Here is an 18,630-nt window from a genome sequence, read left to right as displayed (position 1 = left end):
AAGTTGGAGAACGAGCTGTTTTTCCTGAATTAACGGCCATCATGGACCGATTCTCGGGAAGAGGTCGTTGGACTTTGGTGCTAGCTAGGTCGTGGTTAGCCATTCCATTCTTCACGATTCTCAGGTGAGTTTCGAGTTGCCATTCCATTTTTCCTAAATTAATGCCATGTAAAAGAGCGACATGCTCTTATAACAATCAAAGTATGACCTAAAAAGAGTCCTTTGGAGAAGAAAAGGGTAACCCCCCCCCCCCCGGCTTTCAGCCAGTTAATATCGTGACAACCGTTAAATGATTTGAATCAAGACTGGTTATATTGGGTCAAACACCCAACCGATTTGCGAATCTAAAGCCTATCGTAATTCCCAACTCGTATCTCGATTCGAATTAGGTTAAGATGGGGCTTGATTATTTGCCAGCTGTAGTTTCGTCGGTCATGGGAGGGCATTCAGGGCTGCGCCACTAATCATTAGAGGGATTAATGAAAAATCAAGAGCTGCAAGATAGAAGCTGAAAAATCCGGCTTCGTTGTGCAGGGAAATTGTTTCTCTTCCATATTTGATTTCTGTTCAACCAAACAAAACAAAAAAATATTTCTCGTACGTTTTTTCTCTCTCAAACCAATCAATTTCCCTTCCATATTTGATTTCTATTCAACCAAACAAAACAAATAAATATTTCTCGTACGTTTTTTCTCTCTCTCAAACCAATCTAACCTGTACAAACATTAATATAACAAGCATTAATACAATTAAAAAACTTTGCCTTTGCCACTTTTATCCATACAAGGAATTTACAGACTCTTCAGATAACAGTACACACACATTGTAAAAAGAGGAGAAGGCTCAACCAATTTGGTGTGTAAGCAAAAATGTTACAGCTCTCATCATAAGAAAGAAAAAACAAAATGGGAAATTGGCAACCACGTCGAACTCGCTACTCTGCCCGGCTCTTACTCCTGGTTGAGTCTCCACTTGGGATGACATGGCTGGCATAAATTACCTCCAACAAGCATTGTCATGATCAGTGTAGAACAGCAGCAGAACCAGTTGGCCCCCATCGTGCAAATCAGAAACTTATGGCGTCTAGATTCAGCAAGATGTACAAAAAGAAATGGATTTGTTCCAACTCGTCCCTTCGGAGATGAACACTCAGTTATCCTCAACGTTTGACTCATAGATGTCCTCACCATCATCAGGTTCAAGCCAGGACTCTTCCTCTTCGCTCTGATTAAATAAACTGCATAATTTGTTGCATCTGTAACAATGAAAACCAAAAAGTAATGTTCCAACAGCAGGTTATCTCACCTCGCCAGAATGTGACAGCTCAAAATGCTCTATTTTGTTTTCTTCATCACTCGTACCATCAGAACTTCCCTATGAAATATAATGAGATAATTGTCATTAGAGTAAGAAGATTATGCATTTAAAATAGGTACTATCAGAAATCTTTTAAGAATACTAAGCAGTTTCAATGAGAAAAAATTACATCAATGAAAGAACAAGAATGATAAAATAGGTACCAAGAAATCCACTATCATCACCATCATTACAGCAAAATTAAATTATAATGCTGTTGATGATAAACATCTGTTAAAAATCAGCTGAATGGTAGTTTTGTCATTTTACATTAGCTGTAATTTCCTGAGCAGACATTATATTATTTAACATGTTCAGATATTCCTATAGTTCAAACTTGGTGTAATTTGAATGCGTATTTTGGGAGAAAAGGGTTTAAGTGAATGCAAGCAAGTAGGGTCATATTTGTAATTTTATTAAGTGAATAAAAGAAGATGGGCGTGCATGACCCCCAAGGAAAGTAATTTCTTCTGTCATTCTTTCTCCTTTTCTTCTCTTGCTCTATTCCTCTCTTCTCAATCTTCATATTTCTCATTTTTTCATGGTATCAGAGCAATAAATCTTAGATACAAGTTTTCGTGTTCCATCTTCTTTCTTCTTCAATGCCTACAAATTCAAGAAAAGGGACTCTTTGAGGTTTGTGTGTGATTGGTTTCAAAAACGAGCTTTTTTCTTCTTTCCTACCAAAACCCTAGGATTGTTGGCTTGTATTGCATTTAAGTGCACTCTAATGCTGAGATAGAGTCCTAGAGGGATTCTGACTTGGGGCAGCCCCTTTCTGCTGGTGCACAGCCCAACCTTTCTGCATGCATCATCCATAGGTAAAGTAATGTCAACCCTAATCTTGGTAGATTTGTGATACTTGCTGACTGAAATTGTATATTCTGGTTGAGATTGAATTGAAGTGGTTTATTGCACAAGTGTGCATAAAACCCTAATTTTTTTTAGAGTGGGGCCCACATACCTGTACACATATCTTGTGATTAAAGCTTTGTTGGTTTGATTATAACTATTGGGGGATACTTATGGCTGATTCTTGTGAGGTATATACTCCATCAAGGAAATAGGAAATTCTGATGGAAAAGATACAATTGTAATAACTTCGAAAAAAAAGAATAGGCAGAATTATCTTAGCTGGTTTAAATTAGTACAAATGTATTTAAAGCCCAAGCGAAAGTCAAAATATATCAAAGATGATCCCTCTGTGCTTATGAATGATGACTGAGATGCAGAAGACTGTCAGGTTATGATTTGGATAGTAAACAATGTTGATTCTAAATTGAGGAATCAAATTATAAATTGTGAAACCGCAAAAGTGATATGGATGTCCCAAGAATCCTTGTATGCACAAGAGAGTAACCTATCTCGAGTGTATGAATTATATACCAATTTTTTCAATCTTAAGAGAGGTAACAGACCTATTACAGAGTATTACGATGAATTTCCAGGGGTATGGCAAGAGATAAATGTATATCATCCATTTACTACTAATGAATGGGATTTAAGAAAGCAGCAAAGCCAGTTGCTGGTTGCTAAATTTCTTGATGGTCTGGGTTCATGGAGTGAAAGCACAATTGCTTGCTTCAGAAGATGTACCCACCTTGTCTACTACATCAAATGAATTATGAGTGCTAAAAATACAGTTGTACCTAAAGGTGGTAAAGGAGTTAAGATGGCTGACGCTTCTGCACTCAATACTTCTTCTAGAAGTCGTGGAAGTTTCAATAAAGGCAAAAGTAGAGATGGACCCGAACGAGGTTGCTAAATTTGAGAAGAAATGTAATCATTGTGGCAGCTCTTTCTCAAACGAGTGTTGGATCGAGTTTGATAAGCCAACATGGGCAAACTCAACCATTCATGAGAGGAGTGAAACTCCTACTGAGGTGGTAAGCAATTTTATATTAGGATCATCTAATAAAATGCACCAACTACTACAACAACAACAAGTACTAGTACAACGTATGATTCATTTGTCAATTGATCCTTCCTCAACATATATAGCTCAGATTTCTACTCCTAAACCACATTGGCTAGTTCAAGTACATTTGCTTTGCATGTGCGTCCTTCATCTACTGGGGTTCTTGACTCAGGTACTACTACCCACATGTCAAGTATGTCATATTTATCCTTTGAGTTAAAAAAATCTTCTAGCATTAAGCATGTCACATTAGCTGGTAAATCCATATCCCTAGTTCAAGGAATGGGTACAATAGTTCCATCTTCCTTCATATCACCTTAGTCTATATTGTTTGTTCCAAAGTTCCCACTAAATCTTTGTCCATCAGTCAACTCACAAAGTCCACGAATTGTTCGACAACATTTATCCTTCTCGTTGTGTTTTTCAAGATCTTGCGAGAACGATTGGTTCCACATGTGAGAGAGATAGATTGTACTATCTAGAAAGCCACTCATAGCATTCATTATAGGCATTGCATTTTGCAATCTCACCTTTATAGTGGCATCTATGGTTAGGTCATTCTTCACCTATGAAGTTGGTTTGCCTTTTTTTTTTTTTTTTTTTGGCATTTTCTTCCAGCATTTTGTTTCAATGTGAGTCTTGTCAACTAGGCAAGCATCACAGGACACCTTTTCCATTAAGTCAATCCAGAAGCATTCACTTATTTGACATTGTTCATTTTGATGTTTGGGGTCTTTGTCTTGTATCTAGTATTTTTATCATACGTACTTTCTTTCATATATTGATGACTTTAATCAATGTACTTGGGTGTATCTCCTATAGGAGAAATCTAAAATATTTGATATGTTTCAACTTTTCTATAACAAAAAATTAGTTTGATCTCTTCGTGTACTTCGCACTAACAATGATTTGGAATTTATCACCAAAACATTTTGATCTATTTTGTCAAAGTTAGGGGATTATTCATCGATCATCTTGTGTTTTTACTCCACAACAGAATGAAGTAGTTAGCTTAAAAACCGTCATCTTTGACACCTTGTTTTTGTTGTTTCCTCGAGTGTTTAGATACGTTTTTTTGGTCCTTCCAGGGATAATCTGTCTTGTGCTATCAAATGTATTTTCCTGGGACATTCTCGTACTCAAAAGGGATATAAATACTTTTGTCCTTTTACTAAGAAGACATTTGTACCTACAAATGTGATTTTTTTGAGAATACTCCATTTTTTCCTTCACCTACCACAGATGCATCTCCATCTCCTACTGCCACAGAGATTGTTGTCCCTATTTGTGTGGAGGATGTTCTTGTTCCTTCATCTGATACCACTATAAAGAAACAATTACAAGTATACCATGGACGACAAGTGCCTCACCATCAGACTCTAGGTCCTTCTCTCACACTGGATCATGAATCCTCCTTGCCTATTGATCTTGAGGTAATTGACTTGCACCTTCCTATTACACTCAAAAAAGGTGTGCATAAAGGTACACGGTATCCACTATCTCATTTTGTTTCTTTTTATTCACTTTCATTTTGTCTTTCTGCATTATTCCTTCTTCTGTGCAAGATGTTTTCTTATCTCCTAAGTGGTAGCAAACGATGGATGTTGAGATGGAGGACCTTCTGGATAGAAGCACCTAGTGCTGCGTGACTTTTTTTTTTTTTATGAAGATGTATTTTTATTAAAAGAAAGGAAAAGGAAAATTACAAAAGCGGAGGGAGCAAATCCTTTACAATGAGAGATTGCAGGAAAGCTCCTTCCTTGGCAAGCACATCTGCTGCCGAATTAGCAGATCTCGGAATGTGAGACCAAATACAGGAAAAAAAAGATACAATATCCAAAATCTCCTGGAACACGTCCCAGTGCCTCCATGGGGGAGAAGAATTGCACTGGCACCAACCAATCACCACCTTGGAGTCCCCTTCAATGTGAATAGGCCCACTACATTTGTCTTTGAACACCCGCAGTCCATTAAGAAGGCCATGTAATTCCGCTGACGTTGAGTCGGATATGCCTAAAGGACCAGCATAGGAAAAACATTGATTCCCAGATGAGTCTAAAATGACGCCCCCAAATCCCGCGATCCCGGGATTGCCAAAGGAAGATCCATCAAAGTTCAATTTTAGGTAGCCAGTTTCCGGAGGGGTCTATTCCTGCATAACTGGGATTTTGGCTCCAATGTGCATTCTTGCCAAATTGCTCCAGTTGTCTCGAATGTCGGTGCCTTTGAAAGAGGAGAGGGTTTTTTTTGTCAATAACCAGGTTGATATTTGCCTTGTCACTCTGTCAACAACTCTAGCCTCAAATTCGCTTTTAGCATCAAACCGCCTTCTATTCTGTTCGTTCCAAAGCCCCCATGGAACGAAACTAGCACAAGCTGAGATAATCAACTTGCCGAGGCCAGGAAGGGGATATCCCAAGATCGACTTGCAAAAGTTTATCAGGTCGACAACAATACAAAATTGAATCTCCAATTTGCTTAAAACAGAGGTCCACACAGTCCATGCAAACTGACACTGAAGAAGAGTATGACTAGTGGATTCATCTTCATTGTGGCAGAAAGGGCATAGTGGATCTATAGATGAGTGACCTCTTCTTCTGAGCACATCAGCCATCAGAATTTTACTTTGACAAGTACTCCACTTGAAATTTTTTACATTAGGGGGGCACATAGCTTCCAGACGAAGTTGATGTCATGCTCCCTTTGTGTCGGATCCCAACCGTTGATGTATCCATATGCCGAAGCAACTGAGAATTTCCCACTTTTGTCAGGCCACCAAATGAGTTGTCTTCATTGGAAGGCCAAATTCTGACATGATTCAAAACATCTAAAAGGTTGTTGGCTTCCATGGCCTCCATGTCTGATAAACCCCTTCGGGGGTGTAGGTTCACATTCCCTCCCTCAAAAGCATCTGCAACAGTAATTTCCTTGTGAGTGGAGAGAAGGAAAAGAGTGCTGAAAGAGTTCCGTAAAGGTGCCTCCCTGTCCACCAGTCATCCCATAATATAAGAGATCTGCCATTACCCACAAAAAATCTACAGGCTGGTGAGAAATTCTGAAGAAGCAAAAAAATAGATCTCCATATTGAGGATAGTCCTCTCCGGTTTCCTCTAGCCATCCACCATGGCATATTTCAGCCCAACTTGACGTGAACCATATCCTTCCAAAGATTGGAGGAATTTGTGTTGTACTTCCAGATCCATTTAAGCAGTAAGGCTTTGTTCATTTCTTTTGATTTCCGAATCCCTAATCCTCCCAATCTTTTAGGTAAGTAGACTTCATTCCATTTGACCAAATGATATTTAAAAGAGTCACTTGTTCCTCTCCATAGGAATCTTCTTTTCATTTTATCTATGGCTTTGCAAACTGAGGATGGGCAAGGCATAAAAGATAGAGCATAGTTTGGGATGCCAGCAATACAAGATTTAAGGAGAATTAGTCTGCCTGCCTTACTAAGTAAACGCCCCTTCCAACTAGCTAACCTGGATTCAATCTTTTCAACCATTGGGATCCACAGACTTTGGGAAATACGCCCATGAAACAGAGGAAGCCCTAGATACTTCGTTGGAAGCGTAGCCGTAGAGCATCCAAATAAATTTGCCATCTCTTCAAGGTCTTCTGGGCTCACATTAAAACCTATGAGAGAGGTCTTCCTCCAGTTAACTTTCTGACCTGAAGCAATTTCAAAGAGCCCTAATACTGCTTTTATCCTCCTAGCAGTATCCATATCACCGGTGCCAAATATTATGGTATCATCCGCATATTGCAAAATCGGTATATTAAAAGCCTGCTGAGTGCTGGTTGGGGAGAGCCATCCAAGGTCAACCGCCGAATAGAACATAGCTGAGAGAAATTCCGCTACTATGTTAAATAGAAGTGGGGATAGAGGGTCTCCTTGTCTTATCCCCCTCGTACCTTTAAAATAACCGCATACCGAACCATTGAGGATCAGGGAGTAGGTTGCTGAGCCCACACAACTTCTTATACAAAAACGCCATTTTTCTCCAAATCCCATTTTTGCCATTGTTTCATCCAGCAGGGTCCAGTTAACGTGGTCAAAGGCTTTTTCGAGGTCGATCTTGAGGGCAATTCTCAACTCCTGGTTACGCTTGAAGTGATCCATAAGCTCGTGCACAACTATTGCGGAGTCTAAAATTTCTCTTCCCTTGAGGAAAGCGCCCTGCCCATTGTGGATGACGAGAGGAAGCAAAATCTTCAAACGGTGTGCTAGGAGTCTTGCAATAATTTTGTATGCACTCGAAACCAAACTGATAGGACGGAAATCTTCTGGTTTTTCCACAGTTGTTTTCTTTGGGACCAGAGTGATAAAAGATGCACCGATGCTGCGGAATGTTATGCCATTTCTGTAAAAGCCTCCGATCATATCATTGATATCTTCTTTAATCTTGGGCCAAAACTTTTTCGAAAAATCTCCATTAAATCCATCAGGACCCAGGGCTCTGTCGCTTTCCATGCCCAATACTACCTGCTCAATTTCTTCAGACAAGAAAGGGGATTCAAGAAGTGAGGCGGCTATTGTGGAGATTCGGGAGAAATTGATGTGCTGAAACCTCGGCCTGTTGGTACACTCCTCCGAATATAAACCTGTAAAAAACTGAACCAACTCGTTAGTAATTGAGGTCCGACACGAAGTTACCTCATTGTTGATGCATAATGAGGTAATTCGGTTGGATCTCCTTTTTGCCGAGGCAATGGCATGAAAAAACTTTGTATTTGCATCTCCCTCCTTTAACCAACGAAACCTGGCGCGTTGCTTCCACCGGATCCTCTCTTGGTGCAGGATAGTTTTTAGCTTATTGTTTAAAGAGCTTTGGCGTGAGACTTCATCAGAATTTAAGTGCCTCTGTTCCTCCACCAGGTCTAGTGCCTCAATATGAGAGATAAGAGATCCTTTCTCAGCTAGCAGAGAAGTATGTCTACTCTTGGCCCACTCTTTAATTTTCTCTTTTAAGTACCGCAACTTTAGAGGGAACACCCACTCCCTTCTACCAAGGTTTGGCCCCGCATCCCACCAATCATTGATAAGCTTTTCAAAAAATTTCTCCATTAGCCAAGAGTTTTCAAATCAGAAAGGCGAGGGTCCCCATTTTTCAAATGTGGTAGTCAGCAGAATAGGCCAATGATCAGATCCCACCTTATTGAGGACTCTACCTGTGATGTTCTCAAACAGCTGCATCCAGTCATGACAAGCCAAGAATCGGTCTAGTTTTGATAGAATTGGTTGATGTTGTCCATTTGACCACGTGTAGTTCTTCCCAGATAGGGGAATCTTGTCCAGCCCACACCCCCCAATAAAATCAGAGAAGCCTCGCATAGAGGCCGAAATTTGGACTGCCGGAGGCTTTTTTTCTTGACAATATCTGATAGCGTTGAAATCTCCCGCAAAGATCCACGGGAGATTCCAATTCTGCTTAAGAGTATTAAGCTCCTCCCAAAAAGAGTTCCGATCTCTGTATCTGGTCGGCCCATATACTCCTCCCACACACCAGAGTTTCCCGGAGGAGAGATCTCGAAATTGAATACCCAGTGAATATTGCCCCTTAATGATGTTGATAGAGTCAAAGAGAGTCGAGTCCCGTGCTAGAAGAATACCTCCTGAGTGACCAATAGCATCTACAACTTCCCACTTAATTAAGGGACACGACCAGAGCTCTTTTGCGATGGAATCAGTCATTTCTTGGCATTTGGTTTCTTGGAGGATTATTATAGAAGCCTTGAATTGAGAGAGGAAGCTTGATATCATGCCGCGCTTCCGGGCGGCGCCAATACCTCTGACATTCCAAGAGAGAAAAATCATATACTACCTCAGTTTTGTACTCCTGATGTGATTGTGTCTCCCGGTAACTGACCCTTGTAGACAACCCCCAATATGCTTGCCAATCTCATCATATTTTGCCATGTTTCTTCATCATATTTATGACTTTGAACTTGGAGGGCCTTCACCAAACGAGCAGATCTATCATTTGGAGTGGGAGATGTTTTAACCATGCTCTTCTTCTTAGCAAGTCTGTTAAATTGCCTCCTCTGTAGGGCAATTTCCACTTGCCTTCTTTTTCTTCTGTTTTTGGTCAAGATAGGAAGAGAGGGTGGAGTGGAGGGTATTTCTGGAATTGAGTTGGAAAAGTTCAAATTGGCGGCCTCCATGTGAGTATTCAGAGTTTGGGTGGATTCCATCAGCCTCTCTGTTCTTATAGATTCAAAGTCCATATTAGGCTCAGTTCCCAAGAGAGTATTTGGGTCCTTTGTTTGACTTGAGGAGCTATCTTCAAGACTGATATTAGAGTCCTCCTTTCGATTTTCTGTAATCCGGGATTTACTGCCCTGCTTGTACCCATCGAGTTCAACATACTACGTGTCAGGGCCATTGGTATGGTCTTTCTGGGGGGAAGGGTATTTCTGGGAATGGGAATTAGGTAGCAGATCTTTGACGGGTTGGGGGGAGGGAGAGAGAAAAGAGGTGGAGAAAAGAGAGAGGATATTTCCGGAATTTTCAAAATCAGCCATATCACTACCGGTATGAGAAGAACAGCCATAATCCGAGCACTGTTCAGGAGAGTCAGGGACGGGCTGAATCTCGTTCTGCGTACCTTGCACACTCAAGGAGTGGGTAGGCTCGCTTTCCGAGGCAAAAACTGGTCTCGGGTTCATCAAATTTGAATTTGAAAGTAGGTGTTGCGTGACTTACCAACTGGTGCTATAGTGGTTGGATGTTTTTGGGTGTATACTGTGAAGTATAAGGCAAATGGCTCCATAGAGAGGTACAAGACAAGATTAGTTGCTAAGGGGTACACTCAAACATATGGTTTTGATGTGTTTGAGACATTTTCTCCAGTTTCTAGATCATTTGTACAGATTTTGATCTCTATCATTGTGAATCAAGGGTGGTCATTATCTCAATTAGACATTAAAAATACCTTCTTGTACGGAAACATGGATGAAAAAGTTTATATGGAACAACCTCTCATGTATGTTGCTAAAGAGGAGAGGAGCAAAGTGTGCAGACTCAAGAAGGCTATAGATGATCTCATACAAAGACCCCGGGTGTAGTTTGAAAAATTCAATCAGATTGTTATCTATTGGCTTCTCTAGAAGTCATTGTGATCATTTCCTTTACATCATGAAACATCATTCTGGTATTGTAGTTTTGCTAGTATATGTCGATGATATTATCTTATCTGGCAATTGAAGAGGCTAAACACATTTGTCTAACCATTTTCAATCTAAATACTTGGGATACTTTAAATATTTTCTAGGTATTGAAGAGGCTTGAAGCAAGGTTGGTCTAGTATTGACTCGGAGGAAGTATGTCACAGACATGTTGTAAGAATATGGCTTGTTAGGGGCTAAATCATATGGAGGTTGGGTATGATCTTCATAATGAACAAAGCAAGGAACTTAAGGACAAGACAATGTATCGTTGTTTAGTTGTCAAACTTCTATATGCCACAATTACTCGTCGTAACATCTCCTATATTGTTAGTGTTGTCAACCAATTTATAAACTACCTATGGAACGTTCACCTAGAGGCTCTACAGAGAATATTGAGGAACTTGAAAGAGTCACCTGGAAAGGGACTATTCTTTAAATCTCAGGGTCATTTGATAATAAAAGCCTTTTTAGATGTTGACTAAGCAGGGTCAAAACTTGACAGAAAGTCTACCACAAGCTATTGTGTGTTCTTGGGGGGTAATCTGGTTAGCTAGAAGAGTAAGAAGCAAATGCTATAGCCAAATCAAGTGCTAAAGTTGAGTATATAGTTATGGCTCAATGATCAATGAACAAATGTGGGTGAGATCTGTGGTCAGAGAATTTAACCTACAAAAGGATGAACTATAACTAAGTATTGTGACAACCAGATAGCCATATTCATTGCACGAAATCCGATGTTCCATGAGAGAACTAAGTATATTTAAGTGGATTGTCACTTTGTCCGAGATGCAGTAATTAAAAAGGAAGTTGTCACTCCCTATGCTAATTCCGGTGACCAAGTGGCGGATATGTTTACTAAATCATTGGGTAAATGTGAGTTTGAATTTTTCTGTGGCAAGTTGGGACTCATGGATATATACACTCCAGCTTGAGGGAGAGTGTTAAATCAATTGAAGGATAGTTTCGTCATTTTATATTAGTTGTAATTTCCATAGTAAACATTATATTATTCAGCTTCCTATAGTTCAAATTTAGTGTAATTTGAATATGTATTTTGGGAGATATAAGGATTTAAGTGAAATGTAAGTAAACAGGGGCATATTTGTAATTATCTCTTATTTAAGTAAATAAAAGAAGACGGGGGTCATGCACGACCCCCAAGGAGAGTAATTCTGAACCTCCCTTCTCTCATTCATTCTCCTTTTTCTTCTCTTTCTCTCTTCCTCTCTTCTCAATCTTCATATTTCTCCTTTTTTCAATATCCCATCCCTATTAAATCATTAACTTTCTTCACTGCCAGTTTAGCTTACTTCATATGTTTGATATTAATTATGTCTCCTCATACTACTTCCACGTCCAATTAGAAGCCAAGAATCAGACAGATGCATCAATTCTACATAAGATTGTCTCTTTCTAAAATAGTTAGGATGATTTCTATTTATGGTAACATAACCTTAGCAAAAAGATGATGAAGGCAAGAGCAGGGTGGGTATATTGGTTTTCCAATACATATGGGATACCCTGAAATCCAATATGTATTAGCCTGTATCTGTCCATAAACCCTGTATCGACCAGGGTAAAATTCAAAACGTATTGGCAAAAATGTGATACATATCTATGGTACGTCCATTCCTAGGCAAGATTATTCATCCTGCTTTAGTTCGATGGTTCATCTTAGCCTAAAAAGAAACTTAGATTGGGAACTCTTGATTTCTCCATGCCTTACCTCCTGCATCTGCAATGATTGAGTGTGCGCATGTCTGCATGACAAAGGGATATTTCTTAATATAATAGTACTATCTGCCATTTTATATACCTTGAAGCACTGCGTTCACTAAAAATCCAAGTATTCCATGATTCATATATTTTGAGAATATATGGTATATTATGTTGCCTTCATTTAAAGTGAGTAAAAGTGACTCTTGGATTATCGACAAAGCAGATATGGGTCATCAAAAGGGCAATACTGGTTTCCCTTTTGTTCCCTGTCTTTGTGTTTCATTCTTGTAGTTGCACTTGTTTTTTTAGGTCCATGCATATGCACTAAATAAAAAAAAGTAAGACCACTTACAAGATCGGATTTAATCTCTTGTACTTTACTCTCCAACTCGGATATGTGTTGACTCAATGCCTGCACATTATGTTTTCATATATAAATCTTACCTTTTTTATTTCATAGAAACAACACAACAACAACGAAAAGCAACAAGACAAAATCACCTCATGCCTTTGCATTGCCACTGAGCGCTTTAATGCCTTTGCCTTTGTCAGGAGGTTCCTTGGCCTCAAGTTCACAGGTCGTTGATAATTCTTTCCCCGGTAATAGATAAGTGCAAAACCTTTGGGAACTCTCTCAATTGCTACCAATATTCCACCACTCTCATATTCCAACAACCTTGCTGAATCCTCCACAAAAGAAAGAGTCTTCTGCTTTGTAATCAGTTTAACCAACTCCCTATGCTTCCAATGGAGGTGCATATTCTCAATAACACCATCAAATACACCACGGATACCTAACAAAAAAGTTGAGCAAAATTGGTAAATATCAAGACTTCTTTAAAGAGGAAAAAGTTTTGATAGACAACATCAGTTGAACTTAAGAGTCCAGCCTTCTTTGCCTCGATGAAAAATTTAGATAATTACATCTGACAATTGCCAACATTCATCGCTAGATTCAAACAAATAATATAATAAGAAGCCTACCAAGAGGTAAGTATGCCTTCATTCTCAAACCTACACGGCGGTACATTGACCTCTCTTCATCAGTTATGGCTTCTTGATCATCACAAGGCCCAGTTGGAAGCATAGATGCCTCTACCTTCGCTAACAATTTCTTTGCTCTTAACTTTTTAGCTTGAGCCTACAATATGACACAGAAGAAATTCTTCACGTATATGACATTCAAAATCCAGTATTTTCTTTTGCAGTAGTAGGATGATAAAAGTTTTACTATTTTTTCAAAGGAAATAATTTAAAGAAAGAACAGCTTGAAAAAGACTAGCCCCTCCATACAAGGAAAACAGGACTCAACTTTAAAGTAATAAAAAAGAGTTGGCAATAAAACACTTCTATTTCTATGAAGGAAGTACACATGGAGATAAATTTGGTACTTACAAGAGATAATTTATGATCAATTCTCTTGAATATCTTAGCTTTTTCAGCTCTGGAAGCTTCTTGTTTGACTTTCTCAATTTCTTGGGCAGAAATTTCTTTTCCCCATCGAGTCTGTGCCTCATGAAATTCTGCTAAGGTACCCGCAAGTGCCTGTCCTTCTTCATTTATTTCTGTAGTAGGAGCCAGCCCAACAACTCCAGTGCGTGCTTCCTCTTCCATGTTTTGAACATCTTTTGTCTGCTCCTGCCTCTCCGCTAAGGCAGCAACCACATTTGTAGGGACAAAATCTTTTCCCCGATATATAACAATGTAATATTTGTTTCGTAGAAGCAAAATGCCTCCAGTTAGTTTCTGCATGACAGAACAGACAAGGTTTAAAAGTTTCAACACCTTGAGTATTGCTCACAAAAAAGCATTTACCAGATAATAGACCAGGCAGGGGAGACTACAAATGTTTTAAAAAAAAAAATGCCTCGCTCACTCTTAAGTACATTATCTATGGTATATCACTAGAGAGAATATGAGGTTAGTTAAAAAAACAAATCAATGACAAAGCTTTAGGAGGATTGGGTTTACTTTGGGCAGTATTGAAGCCTGTGAACAGATTGACCTTTTCATGTAAGTTATTCATCTGTAGTCTCACCTGCCTGGGTCAGACTACAAATGTTTCCAAAAAAGAAAAAAGTGAGACTAGAAATGAATAATTTATATGAGACGGTCAATTTGTTCACTGACTTCAATACTGCTCAAGGTAAACCTAATCCACCTAAAGCTTGGTCATAGATTTGTTTCTTAACTAACCAAGTATGCTCTATACTGATATAGCATAGATAATGTTAGTGACCAAGGCATTTAGAAGAAATAAGTCCGTACATAAAACCAATATTCTCTCATCATTTTCTAGTCTGCATATCTAAGGCAGATGACACTATAGTTAAGCAATCTGGTGGACATCCATGAATCTCTCAGGTGTTAGGAAGTACGAACTGTAGGTTTTGGTCACATGCAGTCAGGTTTCTGTTGGTTCAACCTAACCTGTATCCACTATTTCAAGATGACCCCAAATACCTCCTCTTTATTAGTCATCCCTTTGTTACAGGCCAGGGCCTATGCTTTGCAGTTTTGGGTTAGTTTCAGGTAATCCAACTAAAACACGAAAAAATTCCATAAAAAAACAAAAAGTAGATAAATATAAAACTACATATAAAGGAAGCAAATATATAAACATACATATAAAGGAAGAAAAAGGAAATGTCTTAACAGGGATATATGATTCTACTAGTGCAAAACATACCAGGCAAGAATTATCCCATCTTAAACTAACAATTTCTCGCTATCTCAACAAGATAAATAGGTATAAAACTAATTGACTCTTTAGCAACTTGTGCATTCTAATAATGGGATCTCATGAAAAGTTCAAATCAACAGTGAAAATGCCAGGAAAGGGTGGGGTTCATTGCCATAAGTCAACACTAGCCCATATCAAGCTGACCAGATATATGCCACTCATTCAGCAGCAATGAACACACCAACCAGTTATGAGCCACTAGTTAATGGACATGTAGATTTACTGTATTGATAGATAAGGAATCTCAAGCATCACTAGCATACTCCATTAGACAGCTACTTTTTTTTCATGAAAATCCTAGATTGAGGCAACATTAGGTAGACTTCATTTTACATGCATGCTCAAACAGCCATAATTTGCAAAATAAGTTATTAAGTTACAAAAGGATATACTCAAACCTTAAGCTCCTCAGCCATTAATTTATTATTTGTGTTTTGGATTCCTCTCTTGATTGCAATCTTCACAACAGTGCTCGTCTCCCAAAGCTGAACAATAGCAGCTGCCAGACCCTGATGATTTCTGTTTCGACCTTTACCATAGAACTAAATACTTTAGCATGTTAAATAACAAAGAATGAAGTTTCAGCTACAGTTTTAAAATTAAGAGACATAAAAACTCAAAACCTATATTATGTGAGCAAAAGGCAACCATACCAAGGGCAAAGTGACAAGGAAGTGACCTTGATAACTTTCTTAGACTAGTCATCTCTGAATTTGTCAAACGTAATCTCATTCCAGTAGGCAGAAATCGGAATGGTGTCTTATAGTTGGGAACATTTGGAGGCAACAAATCTGCATCAACTGGCAGAAAACCAGTACCCCACCAGTCAACAAACCGTGGCCCCAATCCATCCAGTAAGCTGTTGTATTCTTTTTCTTCCTCGGTCAAATTTTCAACAGGAACAGAACTCAATGTCAAAGGTTTGGTCTCTTTAGGTGTTGTGCCAATTGCTTCATTGCCATTCCTGGAAGCTATGCTACCAGTTCCAGAACCATCTGGAACAAAGTGGGCGTCCTCATTCTGAAGATTTGGCAAAACGCTTGTCCTTTCTGCCGATAAAGATTTTAAAGAAGGCCTTTCATAATTGGCTCCACGGTAGACCACCATAACACTTCCAGACCTCCATATAACTAAACCTCCTGTTCGACGCTGATCAGCACAAGACCATTAAGGTAAGACACTCGATGCCGACAAATAACTAATTGTAGCCCAAAATACATGCCAGAAGAAAGAAAAGATAAAGGATACTAGGATCCCTTGGTGAAACATAAAACAATACAGAAGATGACAATGAAGTAATAAAATATTGGAAAATTCTTAACAAATATGTTCTCTGGATGGACTCCTGATAGTAAATCATACAAGAAGTACTCAATGACACATGGCAGTCCTATGCAAATTCAGCTAGAAATTAGTGACAACAGATGTAGCTGACAAACTATATACATAGCAAGGATCGTGATAGTTGTCAAATCTAATTGCCAACTGTCCTGTCCCTTCTATCTAGCAATACCTCCATAATTACTAGCTTTTTTCCTGAATTCCTGAATCATAATACTCAATCAACTCTGTAAAAGTGATGCCCTTGGGAAGGTGATCGAATCTATTTAGAAGGTAGTGTTAACTGGAAAGAACTGCACCTTGAAACTTTGTTTGATCAGAGAATCCAATTTTCAGGATGCAAAGGATCGGTAAAAGTAAAACAAAAATCTACACAAGAAAACAATACCATTGCCCTCAGTAGCAAGCTGAGAAAGTAGAAAACTGCTTACCAAGAGTAGCCCACGGATAAAAAAAAGTTCAAAAAGTACTACGAAAACTCTGAAAAATTGAGCAAACTTCACGATATAAATGTCCGAAGTCATAAATTCTAGCTCATGTTAAAATAACATTAAATAGAAGCAATTACCCACTATGCCTCAGTCAGTTCATAATAATTCATCGAAAGCTAAATTTCACAATATCACCAGCTGGAAAAAGATCATGCCTTAGAAGAAGACCATATTGATCAAAATAGGAACATACATTAGACAAATTTTCGAGAAGAATACTGACCTCCACAATTTCGTGTGCAGTCTTCATATCATGCGTCAAGCTCTCATGAAATTTAAGCCTCACCAACTCCGACTTCCTCCACGCGTTATGAATCTTCTCCAAGACCACCTGTGTGACACCAGCTTTTGGAATCGTAATTCTGTCCCTTAAGATAATCCCTTCTCGTCTCAGTCTCCTCAGCTCCGCATCCTCAATTGCCAATTCAGCCAAAGTCGGAGCTTTTACTCTCTTCCTCCTTAACCCTCTTCCTTCATCATTCCCCCCGTACTCTCCTCTCTCCCAGGGCAAAAGTGTCAGTTCGTCGGCATCATTGAGAACCGCTGAATCAGGTCGAGGCCAACTGCGCTGGAGCAAATCTCCCAACTTCTCGTTGCCTTCCCAAGGAAGATGATCAAAGGATTGTTCTTGTAGTACTTCGTCGTCATCCTCTAAGCCTAAATTACGTAACCGGAGGACAATCCTCTCAATGGCGCTTATCCCACGATCAGCACCATCCAGATACCGGGTCTCAGAATTGTCAGGTATATCGTCTTTTACAATCTTCGAATCCGATTCCGCGGCCCTCTTCTCATGAGAGGGCCACTTCTGAAGCCAAGGAGCAGACGAAGCGGACCTGTTTCGAGGGTTCTGATTGTCCGAGGTATACCGCGAACTCCTGGAGTCCTTTTGGGGTTTCGGTTGGGATGTTCGAAGAGAGGATGACAAAAAGCGCTTAAAAGTGGAGAGACGTTTTCTGGGTGAGAGCAGCAGAGAGATGGAAGAGACGTCAGAGAATTTGGTGGTGCATGAGAGGGCCATATTTCGCTCTTATCGAACTTCTATGGAGAGGTTGCGGGAGAAGAAATGGAAGCACATCGCGCTCTATGCGCCTTCTCAGTCTCCGGCTACGACGGTCCTGCTTGGGTATGGATAAGGGTACCCCGCGTAAATGCATGATGTTACGAGTTACGAGTCAGAGACTCGCCAAATCGAGGGAGCGTTTCGGTTCGGAGGCTGGATTTGGCCCGAACAACCAAACCGCCCAGTAGCGAGGGAGTCGAACGGAATTAGAATAAAACGAAGAGAAAGAATGGAAGAGGAAGAGTAGTTTGAAATTACTCATGTAAGCTTTCCATACATTTTATGACTGGTATGAGTTGAAATCGAGGTTAATCTACTACTACAAACTCTAAGAGAGACAAGTTCTGATTCCGACTTTTAGAGCCTGGAATGAGCTATATAAATGCAACCTTTTTCTTTTTATTTTAAAATTGGATGAAACGGACTAAGCTTTGATTCCTTGAACACTATGGGGTTTAGTGCACATGGAGAACAAGTCACCCAAAAAAGGAAAAAAGACCAGTGAATTCCAAAGTGAACTGATAGCCAAAGTAACAAAGTATCCCCTCTTGATTAAGGCAATTGAAATGAAGAGAGTGACAAATGATAACTTGTCAAATTGTTCAGTTATGAGTAAAGAGTAGAACATGAAATCCATAGTTTTGTAAGCAGTATGTTTTTTGTATTGCGAGTAACTTCGAAGTCACTCCTAAAGTTCACAAAATTGGAATCAAGTAAGATTACTGTGAAGTTGTTGGATCAATTATTTTTTCAGAAGAAAATAGGGCACAGGAACATGTAATGCAATCTCATTTTTGTTCTAAATAGTATATTTTTATGTTTGGGCTTC

General features: G+C 39.3%; 1 protein-coding gene across 2 annotated transcripts; it reads right to left on the bottom strand.

Moving 5' to 3' along the window:
* Positions 1-744: 744 nt before the first annotated feature.
* Positions 745-18,004, bottom strand: LOC137941774 (CRM-domain containing factor CFM3, chloroplastic/mitochondrial-like). 2 transcript variants are annotated; one of them, XM_068787350.1, is made up of 9 exons: positions 16,962-18,004; positions 15,560-16,055; positions 15,305-15,435; positions 13,559-13,909; positions 13,148-13,304; positions 12,665-12,957; positions 12,516-12,575; positions 1,306-1,374; positions 745-1,224 (listed from the first exon to the last, which is right to left on the bottom strand). In XM_068787350.1, exons 1-9 carry the CDS (start codon positions 17,757-17,759, stop codon positions 1,150-1,152), a joined length of 2,430 nt encoding a protein of 809 aa, XP_068643451.1. In that variant the 5' UTR covers positions 17,760-18,004; the 3' UTR covers positions 745-1,149. The 2 variants fall into 2 exon arrangements, with proteins under 2 accessions (XP_068643451.1, XP_068643452.1); XM_068787351.1 differs by having other exon boundaries at positions 1,173-1,237.
* Positions 18,005-18,630: the final 626 nt, after the last annotated feature.

The sequence above is a fragment of the Aristolochia californica genome, unplaced genomic scaffold, assembly GCF_029961685.1.
Source record: "Aristolochia californica isolate CCGP_79_NKW_82.1479 unplaced genomic scaffold, dmAriCali1.0.hap1 SCAF_9, whole genome shotgun sequence".
Taxonomy (NCBI): Eukaryota; Viridiplantae; Streptophyta; class Magnoliopsida; order Piperales; family Aristolochiaceae; genus Aristolochia; species Aristolochia californica.
Note: the sequence above shows the minus strand (reverse complement) of the source record. Positions and strands in the feature narration are given on the sequence as shown.

Coding starts and splice junctions, on each gene's coding strand:
- LOC137941774 (XM_068787350.1), bottom strand. CDS start 17,759: ATGGCCCTCTCATGCACCACCAAATTCTCTGACGTCTCTTCCATCTCT. Junction 12,958..13,147: donor GAAGGCATACTTACCTCTTG/GTAGGCTTCTTA, acceptor CTTTTTTGTTAG/GTATCCGTGGTGTATTTGAT. Junction 1,225..1,305: donor AGCTGTCACATTCTGGCGAG/GTGAGATAACCT, acceptor TTATTTAATCAG/AGCGAAGAGGAAGAGTCCTG.